At 33.3% G+C, this 25917-nt stretch overlaps 2 protein-coding genes across 2 annotated transcripts in view; one reads left to right on the plus strand and one right to left on the minus strand.

The window, feature by feature from the left end:
- Positions 1 to 25388, minus strand: part of LOC132725681 (protein EFR3 homolog B-like) — a gene marked incomplete at its 5' end in the record, with an annotated part of 33999 nt that extends 8611 nt beyond the window's left edge. The window contains 8 exon segments of the mRNA XM_060710857.1: positions 8098 to 8146; positions 9641 to 9735; positions 10214 to 10338; positions 13002 to 13049; positions 17090 to 17166; positions 21187 to 21315; positions 24083 to 24244; positions 25317 to 25388. Coding sequence (XP_060566840.1) covers positions 8098 to 8146; positions 9641 to 9735; positions 10214 to 10338; positions 13002 to 13049; positions 17090 to 17166; positions 21187 to 21315; positions 24083 to 24244; positions 25317 to 25388 — 757 coding nt within the window.
- On the plus strand, positions 1776 to 3486 carry LOC132725683 (RING finger domain and kelch repeat-containing protein DDB_G0271372-like). Its single transcript, XM_060710859.1, has 2 exons — positions 1776 to 2313; positions 2957 to 3486. The coding sequence occupies exons 1-2, from the start codon at positions 2192 to 2194 to the stop codon at positions 3210 to 3212; spliced, it is 378 nt and encodes a 125-aa protein (XP_060566842.1). The 5' UTR covers positions 1776 to 2191; the 3' UTR covers positions 3213 to 3486.
- Positions 25389 to 25917: the final 529 nt, after the last annotated feature.

The following is a 25917-nucleotide window of genomic DNA, read 5'->3' on the forward strand; positions in this document are numbered from 1 at the left end:
TAAAAATCAAAAGGGGTCATCTACTTGTCATGACTGACCTCCATGCCAAATATGAAGACTGTGGGTCAAAGGAATCTTAAGTTATTATTTGGACGGACAAGCTTTTTGAAGTCAAGGCCCCTGTGACCTTGACCTTTGACCTGGCGACTTCAAAATCGATAGGGGTCATCTACTCGTCATGACTTACCGCCATGCCAAATATGAAGACTGTGGGTCAAAGGAATCTTAAGTTATTTGGCAGACAAGTTTTTTGCAGTGAATGCCCATGTGACCTTGACCTTTGACCTTGTGACCTCAAAATCAATAGGGGTCATCTACTCGTCATTACTAACCTCCATGCCAAATATGAAGACTGTGGGTCAAAGGAATCTTGAGTTATTAGGCGGACAAGCTTTTTGAAGTCAAGGCCCCTGTGACCTTGACCTTTGACCTGGTGCCCTAAAAATCAAAAGGGGTCATCTACTTGTCATGACTGACCTCCATGCCAAATATGAAGACTGTGGGTCAAAGGAATCTTAAGTTATTGGGCGGACAAGCTTTTTGAAGTCAAAGCCCCTGTGACCTTTGACCTGGCAACCTCAAAATCAATAGGGGTCATATACTCGTCATGACTTACCTCCATGCTATATATGAAAACTGTGGGTCAAAGGAATCTCAAGATATTGGGCGGACAAGAAAAAACCGACGGACGCCAGACGGCCGGACAGCCGGACGGACAAGCTGATTCCAGTATACCCCCCTTACAACTTTGTTGTGCGGGGGTATAAAAACCTGAGATCCAGACATATGCCTGAAAACTTGAACCCATGCATTAATCTATTAACAACTGTCAATTTCTGCCATTTTAAATCATGTTAACCAATTTATATGTGAAGCACAAATTAAAGTGTCTCATTTTCTCTTCAATGAAAATTTATTTAATGCGACAATTTGACCTCAATGTATTTCTGCCAATTGTTTGCATACTGTACTGGTTTGCCATTTTGCAATAGTAAAACACAATGGTTAGGTCATATCTTTGTAACCTGAAACCAATCAAATGTGTTATTTTACTAGACTGGAACTATTCCATAACTGATCAATAAATCTAAAGATAAAATCCTGTTCAGGACTCAAGTTTGGTTAATTAATTCATGATTCATGTGAGAGATATAATAATTTATATAACACAGCTGGATTAACTGAATTAAACCTTGATTTGTCTGCATAAAATTATTTTGCACAGTTAAGTATGGTATTCAGTTGTAATTTTTATAAAGTTAAATTCAATTCAATCAATAACTTCTGCACTAAATAAACAACTATTTATGCATTTGTATACAAACATTTTCTAAAGACTTTACAGTGACCTTCAGCATTTATTATTATTATTATTTTGTGATGTTTCAAACTAAGTATTTCAGTATGTTTTATTCTGGAAAAGTGCATCATACCACCGTTTTTAAAACAGCGTCCCGAGAACTATTTATAGCGTGTCAGTGACGTTCATTTCTAAAATCAAAAGATCGGGAAACAAATCATCTGCTTAAGTAATTTACATATTGAGGACCGGTAGATAAGAGGTATCAAGAGGTTTTCTTATTGTTTATGTATTTTATCAAATGGAAATTTTCATTTTCCACCTAAATTTTTTTGATTTGACAATTATATGAAACAATTTCTCTAAAACATCATATTCAACTTTTAGAAAAGCTGAAGGCCGCTTTAAAGGTTTATACATGTCTTATAGTAATATAACCCTTACCCTGCTGGAACTGGAGTGATTAGAATATATCACAATATATCATGTACAACCAGGTCAGCCTAGAATTAACCCTCACCATTACACTTATACAGTAGTTTAGGGTTAAAATCTCCTCTAAGCTTTGTTAAATACAACCTAAGGTGCCATTTGATTCTATATTTGAATCCAATATTCGATATTTGGATTCTTATACAAATTGGGGTTTAAACAAATTTAGTGTTTTCAATATGAAGAATATAAACATACATTATATAGATCTAGAAAATTTCGAGTATAAAGAGTAAAGGTTTATAGATTAGATAGTATTTATTTAGGTTAAAACACTTTAACATTTAAATATTTCAAACAGATAAATGTGAGACGGCTGTCTGATCACGTTACTTTACCTGCTATAAAAAAAATGAACAACAACTATCGGGGAAAATTTGGATTAGTTTAAACATAGCCATGGAGTTGGAGACTATAGTACTCAATGCAAACTGTAGTGTACATTCAGAGGGACAGTTGAAATATTACTGTGAAGATCATGACACTGTTATATGTGACGCCTGCTGTCATACTGAACACAAGTAATCCTTTATTTATTTCAATATTTCTTCTTATTACATGTATTTGCAGAGTCAAGATTAGAACCAGTTCGAAACTTAGTATCTATATTATTAAAAAGCAGTCAATGCAAAACAAATTTCTGCATTATACAGCTTACAAAGAAGTAATATGTAACAACTTGTTCCTGAATGGAAGAATCAGTGGCTCTGGAGAAGTGCCTATAAACATGTAATGTTCCATCAATATCACAACAGAAAACTGATTGTCACTCAGACTGAAGTATCATACATGAATAGTCAATTAATGTTAAACTGAGAGTATCCCAGCCAGACCAGGCTCATTATAATCGCCAGTCAGTTGAAAAAAGAAATTGATACTAGCCACAGTGTCAAAACTTTCAAACATCTAAATAATGGTATGCCCTCTGCAATATGCGAGATAACTAACATTGAGAAGTGTTTGTTTATTTGTGTGCATGCTGTAAATAATATAACTTATGAATTGTACAGTGTTTAGTTCAGTTGAGATGACTTGTTGTCTCCTTCATACACTTTTACTGATATTAATTTTACTGTTATATCACTTAAAATATTTTGTTTCTTCATTGCTAAATGCAATATTATAAAATGTTACTCTTCAAAAGTAAATATTTAAAAATTTCAGTAAATGCCTGAAAATAGTTGACTTAAACAACGCATCACAAGGAGTCAAGAATCACCAACAACACAAAATCAAACAGGCCAGCTTGAATAATCTAAAAGATGACCTTGAAAAACTTAAGGTAACAAGAAACGATGACAATAGAAGGATTGAAGAGGAAAAACGTCAAATCAGAACGAAAATGCAAAACGCGGCTTCAAAGTTAAAAAATAAGTTGGACAACTTATTAAAAACTAGAACTGCCACTATCATGGCGTGAATACCCCCGCATACCACTTTGTCAGAATCAACAGTGGCCATTTAGAGCTCAAGGACAACCTCCCTGCCAAATCTGAGGTTACTAAGCCAGTGCATTGCTAAGTTATGTATTCTACATGCTTCAAATGTGAAAATGTCAAAATCAATACACTGCGGACAGGCATTCTTTAGCAATTGAGAAGAAAAGCTTTTTTTGTCAAGGTCCCTGTGACCTTGACCTTTGACCCAGTGACCTCAAAATCAATAGGGGTCACCTTATGGTCATGATCAACATCCATGCCAAATATGAAGACTGTGGGTCAAAGGAATCTTAAGTTAATGGGTAGACAAACTTTTTGAAGTCAAAGTCCCTGTGACCTTGACCTTTGATCCAGTGACCTCAAAATCAAAAGGGGTCATCTACTAATCATGACTAACCTCCATTCAAAATATGAAGACTGTGGGTCAAAGGAATCTAAAGTTATTGGACAGACAAGCTTTTTATGGTCAAGGCCCCTGTGACCTTGACCTTTGACCTGGTGACCGCAAAGTCAATAGGGGTCATCTACTAATCATGACTAACCTCCATGCCAAATATGAAGACTGTGGGTCAAAGCAATCTTAAGTTATTGGGCAGACAAGCTTTTTTTAGTCAAAGCCCCTGTGACCTTGACCTTTGACCTGGTGACCTCAAAATCAATAGGGGTAATCTACTAATCATGACTAACCTCCATGCCAAATATGAAGACTGTGGGTCAAAGGAATCTTAAGTTATTGAGCGGACAAGCTTTTTTAAGTCACAGCCCCTGTGACCTTGACCTTTGACCTGATGACCTCAAAGTCAATAGGGGTCATCTTCTAATCATGACTAACCTCCATGCCAAATATGAAGACTGTGGGTCGAAGGAATCTTAAGTTATTGAGCGGACAAGCTTTTTGAAGTCACGGCCCCTGTGACCTTGACCTTTGACCTGGTGACCTCAAAATCAATAGGGGTAATCTACTAATCATGACTAACCTCCATGCCAAATATGAAGACTGTAGGTCAAAGGAATCTTAAGTTATTGGGCGGACAAGCTTTTTGAAGTCAAGGCCCCTGTGACCTTGACCTTTGACCTGGTGACCTCAAAATCAATAGGGGTCATCTACTAATCATGACTAACCTCCATGCCAAATATGAAGACTAAGGGTCAAAGGAATCTTAAGTTATTGGGCGGACAAGAAAAAACCGACGGACGGACGGCCGGACAGCCGGACGGACGGACAGACGGACGGACGGACGGACAACCTGATTCCAGTATACCCCCCTTACAACTTTGTTGTGCGGGGGTATAACAAGTGACACTGAACTGGAGAGAAAGTTTAGTGAGTTTAAGAATGATATAGAGAGTGATATTAGTGTACTTGAAGCTACATTAACAAAAGTAAATCAATCTATTGACTGTCTACAGCAGGACGATGACAAAGATGTTTTCATTGAAATGAAGACAAATAAACAGATACAGCAAGAAGCAAAGAAAACAATAAAGAGTATATCCAGAAATACCAGAAAAGAATCTTTGAATTTTGCATTTGACCCTACATTAGAAAAACTAGCATCCAAGATTAAGCTAGGAAATCTAACATTTGAGAATGACAATCTTCCAGCCAAACAGAGACTGTTTCATGAATCATGTGAATATGATGTAACATTACAGGGGACATATGATGTAAATATCAATAAAGATTCTGTATGGTGTCATATCTTAGATTCTTGTCTCCTTACTGATGGCACCATGGTTCTTACAGACCTTCCACACAATCTAGTACTACATATAGACCAAAGGTACAATATAACAACAAACTGCAACATACCAGGGGAACCTTGGGGTGTATGCTCAACAAGTTCTACAGATATTGCTGTCACTCTAATAGGAAAACAGATGGTACAGTTAGTATCTATTGGTAAAACAATGGAACTGAAGAACAGTTTTAAAGTTGGAATGCCATGTCGAGGAATATTCTTCAAAGATGGAACTGTGTATGTATGTTGTGGTGGGGGATCCTCCTACTGGCGCTCAGTGATGGAAGGTTCCGGTCAAATCCGTGTCTACACTCTACAAGGTGCACTTCTTAAAACATTTCAAAATGATGATACAGGAAAAAGCATATTTGGACGCCCAAGGGATATTGTTCTAAACCCAGAAAATAATCAATTCTACATCACAGATGAGAAAAATGGAGTTGTTGTTATCAGAGGATCAGGAGAAAAGGTAGCCGGAATTACGGATAAAAATCTTATAGCAGCACGTGGAATAACCTTCGACACCAGGGGGCAAATGTTTATTGGCTGCATAAAATCCAACCAAGTTCTACTTTTTGATCGTGACGGACATTTTATACACATTCCAATAACAAAAGATATGGCTGTATCATCAATAAGGTCCTTATGTTTTATGGCAGATAGTCATAGGCTTGTTATTACAAGTCATGGTGATAAAATTCATGTGCTTGACTTGGCACGTAGGTGGTAGATCACAAAGTAAAATTCATGTGCTTGACTTGGCACGGAGGTGGTAGATCACAAAGTAAAATTCATGTGTTTGACTTGGCACGGAGGTGGTAGATCACAAAGTAAAATTCATGTGTTTGACTTGGCACGGAGGTGGTAGATCACAAAGTAAAATTTATGTTTGACTTGGCATAATGAAGCTGACATATATTTTCATGTTCACTAAGTCTCTGTTTGTATTTGTTCAATTTTAATGGCTTATAAATTTTGCTTGCTTGAACTGATCAAAGGTAAAACAGATTTCCTGAGGCACATTTAAGGTATCTAAATGAAAAGGAAGGAGAAATGCTTTACTGACACCTTTTGCTGAAATAATCTCAGACATACATGTAGACATGGGGATTATAACTTCACACAAATAAAACATGTTAATGTAACAGAAATGTTTGGAATTGTAATAAATAGTTAATAATATATCTAAAAATAAGTGTGACAAAATTGTTAGGAAAAAAGAGGTCCATGATGAAAGAGAACTCTTCAACATACTGCACACCCCTGAATAAACATTCCCTGCATACTCCTGAATAAATATTTCCTGCATACCCCTGACTAACATTCCCTACATATCCCTGAATAAACATTCCCTACATACCCATGAATAAACATTCCCTACACTTCCCTGAATAAATATTCCCTAAACTTCCCTGAATAAACATTCCCTACATACCCCTGAATTAACATTCCCTGCATATCCCTGAATAAACATTCCCTGCATATCCCTGAATAAACATTCCCTACACTTCCCTGAATAAATATTCTCTAAACTTCCCTGAATAAACATTTTCTACATATCCCTGAATAAATATTTCCTGCATATCCCTTAACGAACATTCCCTGCACTTCCCTGAATAAATATTCACAACACTACCCTGAATAGATATTCCCTAAACTTCCCTAAATAAACACTCCCTACATACCCCTGAATTAACATTCCCTACAATTCCCTGAATAAAAAATCCCTGCGCTTCCCTGAAAAAAACATTCCCTGCACTTCCCTTAATAAACATTCCTTACATATCCCTGAAAACATTCCTTACATATCCCTGAAAAAACATTCCCTGCACTTCCCTTTACAAAAACTCCCTGCATATCCCTGATAAACATTCCCTGCATACCTATGAATAACATTCCCTGCACTCCCAACATAAGTAATCATTTACCTGAAGAAATACTGTTATTTGTGTAAGGGCCAATTTTAACAACAGGGGCAAACTTTAAACACCTATGGGAGAGGACCTACAGATGATATTACATTGCAAATATCTAAGCTCTAAGCACTTTACTTTATACATAAAAGGAAAACCTATGACCCACAGGGACAGGGCTATAATTTGAACAATCTTGGTAGAGTTCCACTACACAATGTATCATGCCAAATATCTAGCCTCTGCCTTTGTCAATTTAGAGGAGGTTTTTTAAGTTTTTACAATATTATATACTTTAAAGAAAAACTTATGACCTCCAGGCCTATTTTGACAATCAGGGGCAAAATTTGAACAACTTTTGTAGAAGACATATAGATGATATTACAAACCAAATATCTATACCTTCAGAAAAGAAGATTTTTCAAGTTTAACTATAAACAAACAAACTTGGTAGGCACTCACTAGAAAATGTTAAGCTATTAATCTCTAAGTTCTAGCTCTGGGGTTTTTAAAAGAAGACTTTTTAAGTTATTACTATATAGATAATGAAAATTAATGACCCCTCCCCCTTGGGACTGGGCCAATTTTTGACCCCAGGGCTTTTATTTGAACAAACTTGTTAGACACTTACTAGAAGATGTTTCATGCCAAATATTTAAGCTCTAGCTGTTTGGGTTTTTTAAAAGGAGATTTTTTAAAAAATTGTCTTTCTGTTGCCATGGCAACCAGAGCTCTTCATTGAATTAATTCTTTGAACAATTTTCAAAGGTGACCACCAAAAAAATCACTCCTGTGAAGTTTGGATGAAATTGGCTTATGTGAAGATGTCGTTTTCATTTGTGACAGGCGATTTAAAAATACACTCAAAATTAAAGTTCATTTCCTACATACATACACACAATAATGTGAATAATGTTAATGAAGGTAATTGTGAGCATGACTTTTTGACCTAAAATTACCAAATGAAGCAGGTGTATTAGTATTAAACCAAATGCCAGCGAGTTGTTCATGGCAAAAGCTTAATGTTCTTCAAAGAGTATAGCCAAAATGTGAAAACTCACAAGGTCAATTTGATTAAATCTGTTCAAGGAAAAACACGAAAGGTGAAACATCTAATTCCCCACCCCCCAGTACCAATAGACCAATTTAACATATTCTGGCAATTAAGCTTCATTTCAGATAGTCGAGCAAATTAATAAAGAGAAACATACCTAAAATTTTCTTCAGTGATTCAACTGTTACTTCTTCACCATATTTCTTCTGTAAATACAGTTAGAAATATCAAGAATTAAATATAAATCTCAAATAGTGTATACGTTATTGTAGACTGGAAAATATTCAACTAATTTTTATTCATGCTAATACTCACCAATTGAATATGTTATCCACTATGCCATTAGTTTGAAAAAAAAAAAGGAAATGTCTTAGTACTATTGGACACTTCATAGTAATTACTGAAAATACCACATTTATGATTTGCCGAAGAAGTCAAGGTTTTGAGAAAAATTCCCCAATCTACAGTATATAACCATGTCTCACTGAGGAAGAAACAAGTTAAATTATATATGACAATAAACACAGATCTGATCTACAAACAAAACAAAACAAGATATGCTTTAAACAACATAATTTTATATGCCCCCCTACCTGCAGACATTAGTCATTTGGCCAGGTTATTGTGACTGACTTTTGACCTAGTCACCAAAAAATCTATAGGGTTTATCTACTGGTCATGACTAGCCACTAGGTCATTGTGGCCCTTAAGGTTGTGTGCAGCAATTCTATGACAAAGTTATCACAAATGTTACCAAATAATATATATTCATAGACTTTATGAACATGTAGGCCTCCTAAATGACAGCCAATTTAATATATTACATTAGACCTTGAAATGTGTACATCAAAAGCACTTTTAATTTAATAGCAATATCAACCAAGGCAACCTGAATTGCTGAGTTAATTAATGGTCAGAAACTGTTTTTACATACAAGGTAAATGTGACTTTGACTTTTGACCCTTTAATCAAATGGGTTATCTACTGGCCAAAACCATTGCACTTGTGAAGTTTGAAGGTAAAGGGCCCATGAATTGTTGAGATATTGATAAGAAACAGTTTTTTTATCTATAAGATCCATGCAATCTTGACCTTTAACCCCTTGACCCTAAAAATCTATTTTGGTCATCTTCTGGCCAAAAGCAATACAATTGTGAAGTTTGAAGGTCAAGAGTCCATGGGTTGTTGTGTTATTGATAGGAAACTGTTTTTGCATTCAAGGTCAATGTGACCTTAACTTTTGACCCCCTGAACCCAAAATCATTATAATCATCTACTTGCCAAGACCAATGCACCTATGAAATTTGAGGGCCAACAGCCCATGGGTTGTCAAGTTATTGATCCAAAACCGCTTTTACCTACAAGGTCAATGTGACCTTGACCTTTAACCCCTTGACCCACAAATCAATAGGGGTCATCTACTGGTCATGAACAATTCCAATACCAAGTTTGAAGTTCCTAGGCCTTAGTGTTCTTTAGTTATTGATCAGAAACCATTTGGTCTATGTACTGACAATGACAAATGCAAAGCTATTTACCCCACATCTTTAAAGGGTGGGCATAACTAAAAGAACTGGATAATATTACAAGGATTAACTTAAAGTTAATGTCACTTATAATTTATGAAGTGACTTCATCCAGGAATACATTGATAATTCTCAGAAATAACCGGAGTGTATAATAATGTCTTGTTATCTTACCCTTGGCTGTACAGGTGATCCCTCTGCACTCTCAAACTCGAGGTTGATGGAGTTAATATCACTCATACTTCTACTACCATCTACTTCTGTAAACCCTCAAATATAAAACAATTCTAAAAGCAAAGATCACTGTGCCTTTGACATTTTAACATGAGTATGGCTAGTAGCACTCATCAAGGTGTATGTACACAAGTACAATGTTTATACTTCCTAGATCAATTCACTTCTATATAATTAGCCAGTTAATAGTTATTACTAGTCTAGTGACCATGAACATTGAACTGAAAATAGTTGTGGCACTTAAGATGAATCCACATATTGAATTCAACACTGACATTGGTCATGACAATAGCTCAAATTATTTTAATGTAAGTTAAATAAATGAATCATAGTGTTCCATTTAACAAATAAGTATTAAGATGTCAAATTAAATGTGGTCGAAAACAACACACAACATTTTGTTTATCCAATAAAAATATTAATTATATGCAGTCTAACATATTTCAAATTTTATAAGTAGCAGCAAGCTGAAGTTGACAAATTGTAACATATATTTAAACTGTTGATAATTACCAAATGGTTTCTGTGTAAATGGTGAAGTGAGTCTCGTGAGATCAGAGAATTCACTAGATAACATCTCAGATATGATTTCTACCTGGAACAGCCATTTGTCCTTCAATGTTTCTGTCTGTGGATAACTGTAAATTATAACTTGTATCATTAGTCTTTATAATATCATACTGTATGTATGTACTTACCATGTTTATATTTAATGTATATATATACAATGTACTGAACGCTATAGTGCAATAGTATACGTTTTTTAGCTTCTGAGTGTCATACAGGTCACATCCTGGGAGAATTAAATAAAAAACTTTATCAAAGCTATTTGACTATTCTAAAAGTTGAATTATCATTTTTGTTGTCTTTTATTTGTTGTTGTTGTTACTGTTTCTATTTTAGTATATTTTGTACTTATCTTTGGTTAAGTTTATCCTCTTTTTTAAGCTGTATCATTCAATAAAAATATCTCGAATTCAATCGAATCAAAAGAATCATTTCAACTTAAATCAAATACAATACAAACAAGAGCAGCACACTCAACTATTTTCATTGCTTGTTAATAAAACAAGACCTGCAGCAGTTTCTTAATGCATGCAAAACTTTAACAAAAGAATTACCAAGTTCAAAAAGGGCTATAATTTGGTCAAAATCCATTCAAGAGTTATGGGTCATGACCTCCAACCATGATCATTAAGGCTTGTATTAAATTTTAAATGAATACCTTCAGTAGTTTCAAAGATTGAGCATAGTATATCTTTAAATATTTCCTCATCTTTTATATGTAAATTCTTACTGTCTATAAAATATTATACAATGATTATGACAGAAATATCTGGTATCCAGATGACATGTTACTATTGTCATTTTTGTTAGTAGGAGTGTGACAACTAAATTCTTCTACAGTGTGTACATGGCATACATACATGTATAAATAAATTCTATGTCTTTATCTAAAACAACTGTTTTTTATAAGCTTGCATATAAAGAATTAAAATTAATGTGACTTGGTTTATAATATACTCATATTTACAATGCCACTACTCTGTAGAGGCGACACAAAAAGAGTGGATATGTTAAGCAGATTTGTATTTCATCCTAAAGCTTTTCCATTATCAAATGTTGATCAATCTCCATCAATACCGTAATTCTTCAGAAATATGCATGTAAATTGTAAATTCAGCTTTACTTCACAAGGCAAAAATGAGCAAACTGTCACTTTAACATGCAACTAGTTACTTGCATTTGTGATACAACCATAACATGAATTTTAAAGGTTCAATGTAAGACAGTGTACCATGTAAAACATCAATGTTTCATTTAGAAATTTCATATGCTAATGTAACTTAAAAAACTTATACCACTAATGAAACTGTAATGTTATAAAGTTTAAAAAGTCGAACAAGTCTTTTATAATTATAAACAATATGATGTATGTGGGTACTTGTTGAAAACAATGCTTCAGGCAATATACAAAATATACTTCTAGATGTACATTAGTTTTGTTATGAAATAGTATATGGAAAATCAAATTTTATAAAAGAGCATGCTTTACAATATTATTGTACAGATACAGAAATGTCATAATTTAACATCAGGGATTATCTGAACTAATGGTAGTATTGGATTTACAATATTGAAATAGATGAACAGTTTAGTGGCTTCTAAGGTTGCTGGTAAACATTGAGATTTTATAATATAGGGCTTGGTCATAATCTAATGTCACAACATCATGTAACAGGGATTGACCAAGTCAAACACAGAATTTTTTTTCCAGGGGCATCTGTTAAATGTCCAACAGTGATAAAATGTACAGGTTTATTCCATAGTAACTATAGCACCCAACAAAACATAACATATACCAAACCTGTGCCAATAATCAAACAAGAAGATATTGAACTATTACACTTTCCAGCAAAGACTGAGGCCATGATCATATATACATATGTACAAGAACAATGCCTACTACCAATAATCAATTATGAATTGTGTGCCAGAATATTTTTAATGTAATAACATTTCTGTTTTTTCACTTTCTAATCTGATTATATGACTTGAAAAATTAATGATTTTAAAGCAGCATAAAAAATGGGACAAAATCAAACCTTCAAACAAATTGACTTAATCTAGCCAAAGACACCTCATATTTACTGAAATCATCAAAAGGCCATACTTCCTTAGTACAAGGCCAGAAATATCTTAATAAAATAAAATATTTTGTCAAAGATTTAGACTGATTTTACATTTCTTAAATTATAATGATAATTCTAGTATTTGAAAATGTGTTAACACATCTGGAGGCATAACTGGAGGCACAAAGTTAAAACCCTATTTTCATGAATATAAAGTTTATGTTACCCTGTAAGTAAAAAACTGTTTGACAAATAGATCTAACTAAATGCACAATATTTTAGTAAATGCATATAAATGATTTTAACATATATAAAAATCTAGCATCAATGTTTTATTTTTTATTAATCTATATAGATTATAAAATTGTAATATACTATTTAATTGTAATGGAATGTAAGAAGCCCCTTTTATATTTATAAATTAACATATGTGACAAGGTACTGAATTAGTTTTAAAAAACATCTTATAAATAACATAAACATTTGAATCATGTACACAAAAACATTAACCATAAAATATGAAATAAAATTAACTGTGACCTGTGAGCAGCATGTTTCATGCATTATTTAACTCTAATAAATAAAACAAAAGCATGCATCTCTGATAAAATCTATCAAGACAGTAAATAATGCAATAACAAGAAGGTAAACTATGACAAAATACTCACTGTATTGTAGGGTAATCAGTTAGTGGTGTCACATCAAGGTCAGAATGACTGTAGGGTAGTACAATTGTTATGTCATAGCAAGTTTAACTTATTGTGTATTTGTTTATTGTTTATTTTCACCAGTATCAAAGCATTATTTTTGTATACATTATTTTTTACATCAAGGATTAACTGGGATCAACCAAACAGTTATTGACTTTAAGTTACTGGCTGCCAACCAACAGTGTACTGATATACTGCTCACTAGCCATAGTAAAGTTAACAGTACAATAAGTTACCAGAATTGTACTACAGTACTTTCCCAGTTAACTGACCAAAGGAGTGTTACAAACATTGCCATCTGTGGCAATAAAATTTAAACATGGTTTTGTATCAAGCCTATTTTGCAGAATGACTGTACAAGTAATAATGTTCCTCAGCTACTCACACTTCTTATGAATTGAATATTGAAAAACAATCTATATTACATTAGTTTCTGAATATATGTACTGTGATAGATAATGCATCATGTGCCATGTATTGTGTTTTATGATGTATTTACTGTGATAGATAATGCATCATGTGCCATGTATTGTGTTTTATGATGTATTTACTGTGGTAGATAATGCATCATGTGCCATGTATTGTGTTTTATGATGTATTTACTGTGATAGATAATGCATCATGTGCCATGTATTATGTTTTATGATATATTTACTGTGATAGATAATGCATCATGTGCCATGTATTGTGTTTTATGATGTATTTACTGTGATAGATAATGCATCATGTGCCATGTATTGTGTTTTATGATGTATTTACTGTGATAGATAATGCATCATGTGCCATGTATTGTGTTTTATGATGTATTTACTGTGGTAGATAATGCATCATGTGCCATGTATTGTGTTTTATGATGTAGAATGTGTCATCATATCAACATGTGTTTATTGCCAACAAATAGGTAATTTATTTTAAATAAAATAATAACTTTTAGACCACTGATAGAAATACCAACTTAATAATCAAGCTAAACCAAGCACCTTATACCATTTCAATAAAAGTAAAAGTAAACTGTTCCACATTGTTCAATAGGTAAAAAACAACAATATAACCAATAATTTGTTCCACATTGTTCAATAGGTAAAAAACAACAATATAACCAATAATTTGTTCCAAATTGTTCAATAGGTAAAAAACAACAATATAACCAATAATTCACAAACTCATTGGAAGAAAATTCAATATTTTAAATGTGGTACATGCTAAATATCAAATTTAATTACCGTGGTCTGTGATGAGAAACAAAAACATAACAATAAAACAAGAAGCTGATTCAAAATGATTCATAACAATAAAAATGAGTTTTAATATTTCAACAGTATTACTTTTGATTATATAAAGATAAATAACTTGTTACTCTAAGATAAGTTGTTACTCCAAAACTGCTGTAAAGGAATATTCTGTTAGACTGAGGAAGAAATTTTAACCATTGTTGAAAAATATCAACACAGTGGTATATTTCTGTATATATATGAAAGGAAGAAAGTCATAAGCAGGAAAACAAACATAGTAAAGTAACACAAACAATTTCCCAGGTGTTGCAAGGGTTCAAACCACTGGTCACACAACAATAATTTTAGACTTTTTATGTATGAAGAAATTTTGTTCTGGACTGACGTCTTTTGTAACCTTGACCTTTGACCTAGAGACCGGGTTCATGCATGAGACTATACTTCTTATGAAGGTGATCATTATTTTGCAGCAAGTAAAACTAAAATTCATCCATGCACGTAGAAGACATGCTACCAACAAAATCTAGACATTTCACCATCTTTGGTGACCTTGCATATATTGACCTGGACTATCCTGGTAACAGTCTCATTGTGAACATTTGGGAATTTCAGGTTACCAAAATTTCCATACATGTATTTTATCTGATTTTTGACCTCTCCGTTGACTTTGACCTCTGCTGTAGAGACCTAAATTTTGTAAGCCACAAAGGGCCACACAATGGTGAACATTAGTAATTGTGACAAGTTATATAAGATCATAAAATGCATGTAAAAGTTTAATTCTGGACAAGTGTTTGAATCTGGCCTATAAATTTGACATTGACCTCTGACTTAGAGACCTGGTAGAGAACAATGTCTCATAGTGGTGACCATTTGTATCAAGTTATATGAAAATCCCTCTGAGCATGAAGAAGATTATGCTCCAGATAAAACACTACCTAAATGATGTCTGCCTACCCTTACATCTGCATGTGGCATTCTTTTATAGGTACAAGTTTGTTTGCAAATGGGCACATAAAAACCTGAACCTAGAAATTGAATGGTTTGTTATGGTGTAGTTTTATTTAAAAAACAAGAACGTGTTTGTTAAACACAAATGACCCCAGCTCAGATTCTTGTCAGTAGCAATATTTCAAAAAATGTTTACCTATTCACTCAGTTATGGACAGAAAAATTGCCAAAAAATTGTGAACACAAGTTATACAGCTTGACAAAGTCATGGCATTTTGTAATTGTGAAAAATATAAGTTGCAAAGTCATTGCTCTGACTTGTGAAGTTGAAAAATATTCAACTTCATGCAAGTTATCTTCCTACCAAATATGAAATACATCTGTCATTAAATAAAGGCTGTATGGGCAAAAGTGTAAACATCTATTTTGAGCACTGGTGACCTTGACCAAACTGACCCCTAACTCTATCCAAAAGAAGAATACCATGTAAGTTATATTCCTACCAAATATGAAATACATCTGTCAATAAATAAAGGCTGTATGGGCAAAAGTGTAAATATCTATTTTTAGCACTGGTGACCTTGACCCAACTGACCCCTTACAAAGGAAGAATACCATGCAAGTTATCTTCCTACCAAATATGAAATACATCTGTCAATAAATAAAGGCTGTATGGGCAAAAGTGTAAAAATCTATTTTTAGCACAAGTGACCTTGACCCACTGATCCCTACCCCAATCAAAAGGATGAATACTATCCTACCAAATATTAAATATATCTGTCACTTAATAAAGGCTGTATGAGCAAATGTGTAAAAATCTATTTTAGCACTGGTGACCTTGACCCAACTGACCACTAACTCCATCAAAGTTTATGTTTCTATCAATTACAAATAACATCTGTCTATAGAATAATGTCAATACACCTGTAAAAATCTATTTTTAACATTGGTGACCTTGACATTGGTAACATTGACCTTGACCCAAATGACCCCTTACTACACCCAAAAAAAGGAGGACCTCCCTTGGCATGTTTGTATTAAACTAAGACATCAACTAAAAATTAAAGGCTGTATGAGCAAAAATGTTTATATTTATTTTTTAAACCAGTGACCTTGACCTTGACCCTAGAGACCACTTACTCCACAAAAAATTAGAGGACCATCAAAGGTATCCACCTACTAAATATGAAAGATATCATTAAAGAAATTAAGCAGTTAGGAGAAAATTTAAGATAAATCCAACTTGCCGAAATAGGTTAACCAGACAAGGCCCTATTTTCAAAGTGAAAAAAGGGAAATAACTGGCATATGGATGACACAGTTATAACTTGGCAATATCATGTACTTTGTATTGATAAGTAAGTGTGGAAATTATAAAGCCATTAGTATAGATAGAACTTAAGATATTTCTAACTTGCCATTTTAGGTTAGCCATTATTCATTTTCTAAGTGCTAAAAAGGGCAATAACTTGGTAAATATGAAAGCCAGAGTTATGTAACTTGCCCAGATCATGTACTTTGTATTGATTAGTAAGTGTGTAAACTTAGAAGCCATTGGTACAGGTAGAACTTAAGAAAAATCCAACTTGCTGTTCTAGGTTAACCTCGTACAGACAGTCGGACGGACGGTTCAATTACTATATGCCCGGGGGCATAAAAAAAACAGCAGCTAAATTGATTTTTTGATAGAGATATGCAAATAGGAGAGAAAGTATAGCTGTGAGTATATGACACCATCTCCACTTATATACAATATGTACATCTAAATACAGAATGTTATACAAACATATAGAATAAAATTTGTTTGAGAATGATGTATAAATATAGTGGACATATTCTGTTCTTAATTTACAAGATAATTACCTTGCAGGTCTATTATTTCTGTTGAAGGCAAACTCCGGTAATAGGTGTGAAGCTTCTTTTTTCCTCCATTCTAAAACCTAAATAATCATACAATAAACATGAATAGACTTACACTCTAATGAATTCTTATGAACAATGGCATTGAAATATATTCATGAATATGTACTTTATGGTTTATTTTAACACGACCCGCATTTTTCACTATTTAAAAATAGAAGAACCAAAAGTGTGTGTTCGCGAGCTCAAAAAAAAACGATTCTGATGTCACTGATCTTAACGGCGAGCAGCATAAAAAATTCAAGAAACTATGCCAGAAATACGGCGTATAGACTTTGCCGCTAATCTTGGTTGTCACCCTTTCTAAGAAACGAACAGTTGTTGGTGTAAACAAATATTTGTCATTCGGTTTAACCCTCCGACTAACTTACAAAACAAGATAACACAAAATGAATATGAGAAAAAGTTGTTTTATTGATGTTTGTATTGATAAATGCTCTTTATATTTCTTTGAGAGAATAATGTTAAGTGCCTGATATTCTTTTATAAACTTGTGTGCTCAAAAAAAAACGATTCTGATGTCACTGATCTTTTTTCTACCGTCAATCTGAAATCATTCTAGGAATTTCTGAGGGTCAGGCTTTGTTTTGGGTAGAGTAATTTAATGTTTTTTTCTTGAGTTAATAAGTCTCCTATGTTAAGCTTTGTTAAATCAATTAAAATTCGAATTTTCGAACGGTTCTGAGCATTTGTATTTCCCAAGTTGTTGGCCCTGGAAAAACAAGCAATTATCATAGTATTGCAAGCAATCCATAAGTCCCCTACCGGTTAGAAGCCCAGCAACATTCTGATTTCAATTTTACCAGTGAATGAATGACATGAATGAATTTAAATCTTTTGAGTTCTAAGTTTGTCTATTTCACAGTAATGTGTTAAGTTTCCCTGCCTTGTAAGGAAATTATGTTTATACAACCTTGTCATATTATTACGATGTGGGATTTTAAAGTAAATCCTATAAGGAATGAAGAAGTTGGAGTAAAAAATACCAATTTCTCGAAAAAAATTTAAGTTCAAGGGGGACATAATTCTGGAAATAGACTAATAAAACCCATACATAAAACATGTAGAATTGTATTAATACTGTCCAAGCACAAGGATTTAATGTATGTGTTTTGTATTAAATATACATTAATCTTTTTTAACATTTTATGCTATAATAGCGTCAACGCACTTTTATTTTGTGTTATAAAGTCTGCAAAGTCCCTCGGAACTGTTGGAGCCCTCGCCCACTGTTCCTCGGGACTCTGCAGACGTTATAACATGAAAAAACATGCGTTAACCCTATAAAATAATCCGATGCGCTGAAAATAAGTAAGGAAATAAATCAGGCGCAATTTTGCTTAATATCAGGTACAACAGAATTTATTTGTTGATGTTGTGTTAGAATCGAAATAATATATCCCAAACAGTGATTTTATCGCTTGTTAACTTCAATGTTTGTCGTTTGGATGTGCATCATTATATCACTCGGGCTACAACCTCGTGATATAATTCGTCGCATCCGAACTCCAAACAGTGATGTTATTTAGCAATAAAATCACTTTTTGGGATATACTATTTCTTAAATAGCAAGTTGCTTAAGCTTTTATGTATATTGATGCAACCAACCTTATGTATATTAACTTACCTTGTTAGTTTTAGAACTTACCTCTTGTATATAGTAGTGTAACTGTTCTTTTATGATTATGTAACTATGGTAATTTACAGCTTTGGTATTTTGATGTAATTGCTGTAGCTTACCCCTTGTGTATTTTAATGTTACAACTGTAACTGTTCTTTTGTATATAATGATGTAACTGTGGTAATTTGTGTAAGGTATCTGTATACAAGTGGTTAAGATTGTTGACTTCAAACCACTTGCCCCCCACCAATGTAGGTTTGAGCAACACAAGTTTCTTCAGATTCTGTCATGTGAGTAAGCTATGCAGCTAGCTTTCAGAATGTGGGTGGTTTTACTCAGGTGCCCATTTGTGCCTGAAATAATGTACAGAGTGGAAGCTTAAGTCTTCTTCCACCAGTAAACCTGAAAGGTAGCCATATGACCTATACTGTGTTGGTGCCATGTAAAACCCTAAAAATAAACAAGAGGGCCGTGATGGCCCTGAGGTCACTCACCTGTATATAGCCCCCCCCGGCCCCCCAACGTTGCAGGGCCAATTTTAACCCAAGGGCTTTTATTTGCACAAACTTGGTAGACACCCATAAGAAGATGTTTCATGCTAAACATCTAAGCTCTAGCTCATTGGGCTTTTTAAAAGAAGATTTTTTTAAGTTTTTACTATACACATATAGTTAAAAACAATGACAACCCTGGGGCCGGGCCAGTTTTGACCCCAGGGCTTTTATTTGAACAAACTTTGTAGACACTTACTAGAAGATGTTTCATGCTTAATATCTAAACTCTAGCTATTTGGGTTTTTTCAAAGAAGATTTTAAGTTTTTGCTATACACATATAAAGAAAATCAATGACCCCCGGGGCGGGACCAATTTTGACCCCAGGTCTTTTATTTGAACAAACTTTGTAGACACTCACAAAAAGATGTTTCATGCTTAATATCTAAACTCTAGCTATTTGGGTTTTTTCAAAGAAGATTTTTTAAGTTTTTGCTATACACATATAAGGAAAATCAATGACCCCCGGGCGGTGCCAATTTTGACCCCAGGGCTTCTATTTGAACAAACTTGCTATTAGATCATGTTTGATGCTAAATATCTTAGCCATAGCTCTTTGAGTCCTTTAAAAGAACATTTTTTAAGTTTTTACTATATGCATATAGGGAAAATCAATGACCCCCGGGGCGGGGCCAATTTTGACCCCAGGGCTTTTATTTGAACAAACTTGGTAGACACTTATTAGAACATGTTTCATGCTCAATATCTTAGCCATAGCTCTTTGGGTTCTTTAAAAGAAGATTTTTTAAGTTTTTACTATATGCATATAGGGAAAATCAATGACCCCCTGGGGCCGGGCCAATTTTGACCCCAGGGCTTTTATTTGAACAAACTTGGTAGATACCTATTAGAACATGTTTCATGCTCAATATCTTAGCCATAGCTCTTTGAGTTCTTTAAAAGAAGATTTTTTAAGTTTTTACTATATGCATATAGGGAAAATCAATGACCCCCTGGGTGGGCCAATTTTGATCCAAGGGCTTTTATTTGAACAAACTTGGTAGACACTTATTAAACATGTTTCATGCTAAATATCTTAGCTCTAGCTCTTTGGGTTCTTTAAAAGAAGATTTTTTAAGTTTTAACTATATGCATATAGGGAAAATCAATGACCCCCTGGGGCGGGGCCAATTTTGACCCAAGGGCTTTTATTTGAACAAACTTGGTAGACACCTATTAGAACATGTTTGATGCTCAATATCTTAGCCATAGCTCTTTGAGTTCTTTAAAAGAAGATTTTTTAAGTTTTTACTATATGCATAGAGGGAAAATCAATGACCCCTCGGGGCGGGGCCAATTTTGACCCCAGGGCTTTTATTTTAACAAACTTGGTAGACACCCATTAGAACATGTTTCATGCTAAATACCTTAGCTCTAGCTCTTTGGGTTCTTTAAAAGAAGATTTTTTAAGTTTTTACTATATGCATATAGGGAAAATCAATGACCCCTCGGGGCGGGGCCAATTTTGACCCCAGGGCTTTCATTTGAACAAACTTGGTAGACACTCACTACAAGATGTTTCATGCCAAATATCTAAGCTCTAGCTATTATGGTTTTTTTTAAGAAGATATTTAAAGTTTTTTCTTTCGGTTGCCATGGCAACCAGAGTTCTGCATGGAATTAAATTCTTTGAACAATTTTTAAAGGTGACCACCAAAGGAACATTCCTGTGAAGTTTGGATGAAATTGGCTTAGTGGTTTATTAGGAGATGTCATTTAAAGTAAAAGTTTACGGACAGACAACGGACGGACGGACAGACGCCGGACGGACGCCGGACGAAAAGCGATCACAAAAGCTCACCCTGTCACTTTGTGACAGGTGAGCTAAAAACACACAAAGAAACCCCCCAAAACTGCTGTATCTTACCTCTTGTGTATATTGATGTAATTGCTGTAACTCGCACACCTGGGCCAGAAAACTCATGAATGCTAGTACAAGGGCATGTATCGCACACTTATGTGTCAATGGCAGGCTTAAATTATTTGTTGCTATATTCTGGAATAAAAGAATATTGAATTATCAATATATAATGACTGTATACTAGTAACTTATACCAGAGCTGACAATAAGGCAGCATGCTTGACTTTTCTCGGTGTTTGATAGTAAAACAAGAGCCTGGATAATGTAGATTTTTCTAAGTTCAAAACAACCATAATTCTGTCAAAAATCTTAACAGTGTCTCCCTATAAGGCTCTCAAATAAGTGTGTGTAGTTTCAACCAATTCCCTTCTGTAGTTTTGGATAAACTAACTTGAACGCAAAAACTCTACCAAAGTTTGATTTTCCAATGCCTTGTTGAGTATTATAGTTTTCCCTTACATTTAGTTACATGTATTTTGTGTTAAAGCAGAGAAGAAATTATCTTTCTTAATCAGCCATACCTATTATCAAACTGAAAGTGTTTACCTTTTGCTTTTTTTTTGCTGGAAGAAAAAGCCAACATATTTTTGTATATGAACCGAGTTCATTAACTTGCATTGACGATATCAATATACAGCTTATATTATCCTTCACGTCTTATATTTCTGTGTATGACCTAGATCTTTAACAATATCTTAATTATTTTCTTGTAAGAACAGAAAATTCACAAGAACTATGTCCACTAGTAATTTAACAACAAATACTTCAACAACTAGATGATGATACACTAATTGTCATATACAGTGGGATCATCTTAAACTTTGAACATACAAGTATTTGTATAAAAAACTGAACAATCTACAACAATCAAGACTCCTATGTTAACCCTCATATATAAACTAAAGGAATAACCCTCATATAAACTAAAGGAAAAACCCTCATATAAACTAAAGGAAGATTTGTTGTAACTGATGACTAGTGCAATAGATATACAGGTATGTGTTCCTATTTAACAACTGTAATATTTAATATCTATGTAACATGTTGCATTATAACCAAAGTAAGGGATAATGTGAATGGTATAAGCCAGATATTGCACAGTGGAGCAGGGTTATAATTATTGTTATTGCATTGCTGTATATACCATTTCTTTGAGCATATCACCAGCAGTTTCAAACTCCTTCTCTTTGCTAACTATAAAGTCCTGGATCATATAGAATAAAACAAATCAGTAAAGCATGATCATCATGAGACATGCCTCAAATAACCAAAACACTTGATAATTTGATATCTAAAGATAGCTGGCTATATCTCTGAGACTCTGAAGACATATTTTCTCTGATAAAATAATAATCATATTGATTATGAAATAGAATACTTTATTACATTGAAAGAGAAAAATTTACTTTTTTTCATTTCTTCAATAACTTAATTACACCTTCACCCTTTGATAGTGAACAAATATTTCAATTCTGAAGTAAATAACTGTGATGGTTTTGAGAAAAAGGCAAATATTCTAAAACTTAAAAGGGGAAAAATTAAAACAAAAAATACTTTTAGAATTTTCTGCCCCTTAGAAATTAATTTCACATTCTAACTCACGTGATTTTGTCACTATAGACAAAGAAGGAAAAAAACTGGTGTTAAACTGTCAATAAACACCGGTAAGGGACTACTTGTATATGCGCTATTATGTTTTCTCCGAAATAATCAAAAATTATCAAAAATAATTTTTCAATTAGAGTAGAGACCAAGCAGGAAACTTGTTTTAAAAATATTTTACCCTAATTATGCTTATGATACTATATGACCTCCGAAGTTTCACTTAAAACTTAAATGTGTTTTCCAATAAAAGTCTATATAAATAAAGTAATCCCTGGGCCAGAGCCAATTTTGATCTCTGGAAGCCCAAACCTGTATTCTGCACACCGTCTCATTATAAGTAATATTTCTGCCAAAAAAGATATTTGTTCAAAATATACAGAGTGGACACAAAATTTTTAAACTGAAAGTGTGACCTTGACCTTTGGAAAGTCAAACCTGTGCTCTGCACATTGTCTCATTATGGTTAACTTTTCTGCCAAGTAATTTCAACTTCCTTCAACAGGCTCAAACGGTACAGACCGGACATGAAACCTGATAACAGAGGGACAGACAACCAGGTACGTAACATTATATGCTAACATTATTTCAGGTGTATTATAAACAGGGAACAACTTATCTTCCCTTTTGCAATGGTGTCTCATTTTGTTATATCTAACATGTATTTCATGTTTGAAATTGATATAACTATTTTTTTCTGAAAAATCGACCTCAACAAAAAAGTTAAGTAGGACCAAAATCTTAGCTGTAAAAGGGGCATACATTCTCAAAATTTTAAGATTATCTGCCTTTTACAAATGGTGTCATTTTCATGATAATAAACATGTATAAAGGGATTGATTATTATATGAAAATGGGTCTTAACAAAAAGGTTAACCATAGTCAGCACCAACAGCAAGAGTGACATCAGATTATAGCTCCACTATTTTTCTTCAAAAAAATGGAATTAAAAACTAAAATCTGGCTGACAAATTTGTTAAATGATAGATAACTTTAACTGAAGTCTGGCCCAAACTTTCATTAGATTTTTAATGAAGTTCAATTTTATTTACTAAAACTTGTACATTATTTATTATTTATCCAACTTAATCTATCTAAAAGATTTGGAAATGATACTAATTTGAAACTACAAGTCATCATTTCTGAGCTAAAAGACTGTTATAGTGAAACAGTAAAGTTGAGCTAGTATATTGTATATCACACATGTTGGCTTGATTATATATTGACTGTCTGTCAACATTACAGGTAGTGATGAGAGAGTTAACAAATAGTTCATTATAACTGTGAGAAGAAATGTTACCTGCATGTCAAGAGCTAGCCTGATAAGCTCTAGTACAATCTCTTTTGTTGTCATCTCTACACAGATCAATGCCATCGTACAATACAGAGCCTCAAAGTTGTCTACCTTGTTACTTTCTAACTTTATATTCTCCAACAAATACCAGTAAAACTGCATACCATACTGTAGAACAAATACATCACAATGCCAATATATTTATTGTACATTGTAAAATACCAAACCATTATGTTTATCAATAGTTTGTTAAATAATACACCAAACTACATTATCAACATATTGTAATTCTTCACCATAAAATTTATGTAAACAAAATAAGTAATCAAACATAATGTTAAAGTCTGTACTGTATAACAAACATTGTAAAATTATAAACCAATACTGTTCATAAAATACACATCAAAACCTGTACTTTATTATCAAACATATACATGATAAATTTTGAATAATCCTGTTCATTAAGTGTAACTGTAGCATTATTTTTAGGCATTAATTTATACTTCCAATTGAACAATAAAACAATATTTTTTTTTCGAGTTGCTGTATCCCAAGAAAATGTGGAACGAAGATGTAAAATAATCATTTGAAACTTCCTGTCCAAGACTAATGGGGCACAACTCTTACATAAAGAAATACAAACTCCTCACAGTGATTACCTCCCTTTGCAGAATTGTAATCACTGCCTTCAAAGACGTCACATGATGATGATGATGTAAATATCGACCGTTACATAGAAAATCTAAAGTCATTTTTCTCTTTCTGTTTTATTTTTAACTTTTAGTGCCTACGATCGATATAGTTTATCAAAAAATTATCAAAAGTATACAAAATAACGAAAAATAAATTCAAAAGCTAAAAAATATAAAATATCAAAATATTGTCTCGGTAGAAAATATTCTCATATTTTTTAAAATTATTTCTAAATATTCATATTATTTATTTATTTATCCATAAACATTGTTTAATCAATGAGAAAAACTTAAGTAATAGATAAAAGCAGTAAATAAAACAATTTTTGAAAAAATATAGTATATCAGAAATTCTGATATATTGGGACCTTGGTGGCAGAGATCTACGCCGAAGAATTAAGGGGAGATCACTGTGTGGAGATTGAAAGAAATATTGTTCACAGAACATATTAATCTCCCTTTGTCAAAGGCTATATTATTATAAGAAATAACAAAATGATATATAATATAAGGGAACATTAAAACATATTGTAGCAAATCCTGCCTACCTTCTTCATAAATAGTGCATCTGCTCCTTTACATTTCTCTACCTTAAACCCAGCTTTAGATATGTCTTTACAAACTCTGAAACAAAATTAAAAATCTTGCTACAATCATACACTGGTAATATGTCCTTTGTTACAATTCTGTTTTTCTTGTCAGGGAACAAAAATTTAAAGTAGAAAATAATATTTATATTTATCTTCTTACATGTGGTACACTGCTTTACTTGGCAAATATGTCACTTTTACTCACTTCTTTAAAGTAACACAATTTATAAAATAATGAACGGATGGATGTTCATGGCGAGAGGGTTCAAATTGAGACAAAGACTTTTCAAATGCGCATCTTCGTAGAACCATTGTTGTTCTGTAAGCTAGCTTACAGAACAACAATGGTTCTACTCAGATGGGCATTTGTGCCTGAAATAATGTATGGAAGGGCACCAAAGGTTTTCCTCCACCAGTAAAGCTGGAAAGTTGCCATATGACCTATACTGTGTTATGACTTATATCCTACAACAAAAATTAAATGAATAATGAGCTTGACTTCTGTTACTGGGTGTAAATTTTGTACTGAATTAAATTCTATACTGTATTTTAAATGACA

Source organism: Ruditapes philippinarum, unplaced genomic scaffold (assembly GCF_026571515.1).
Source record: "Ruditapes philippinarum isolate M1 unplaced genomic scaffold, ASM2657151v2 ctg5581_1_1_1_1, whole genome shotgun sequence".
Lineage (NCBI taxonomy): Eukaryota > Metazoa > Mollusca > Bivalvia > Venerida > Veneridae > Ruditapes > Ruditapes philippinarum.

Excerpts from the sequence above, each read along its gene's own strand:
- LOC132725683 (XM_060710859.1), top strand. The coding sequence starts at position 2,192 with ATGGAGTTGGAGACTATAGTACTCAATGCAAACTGTAGTGTACATTCA. Across the intron at positions 2,314-2,956 it reads TGCTGTCATACTGAACACAA|TAAATGCCTGAAAATAGTTG; the intron begins GTAATCCTTTAT and ends TAAAAATTTCAG.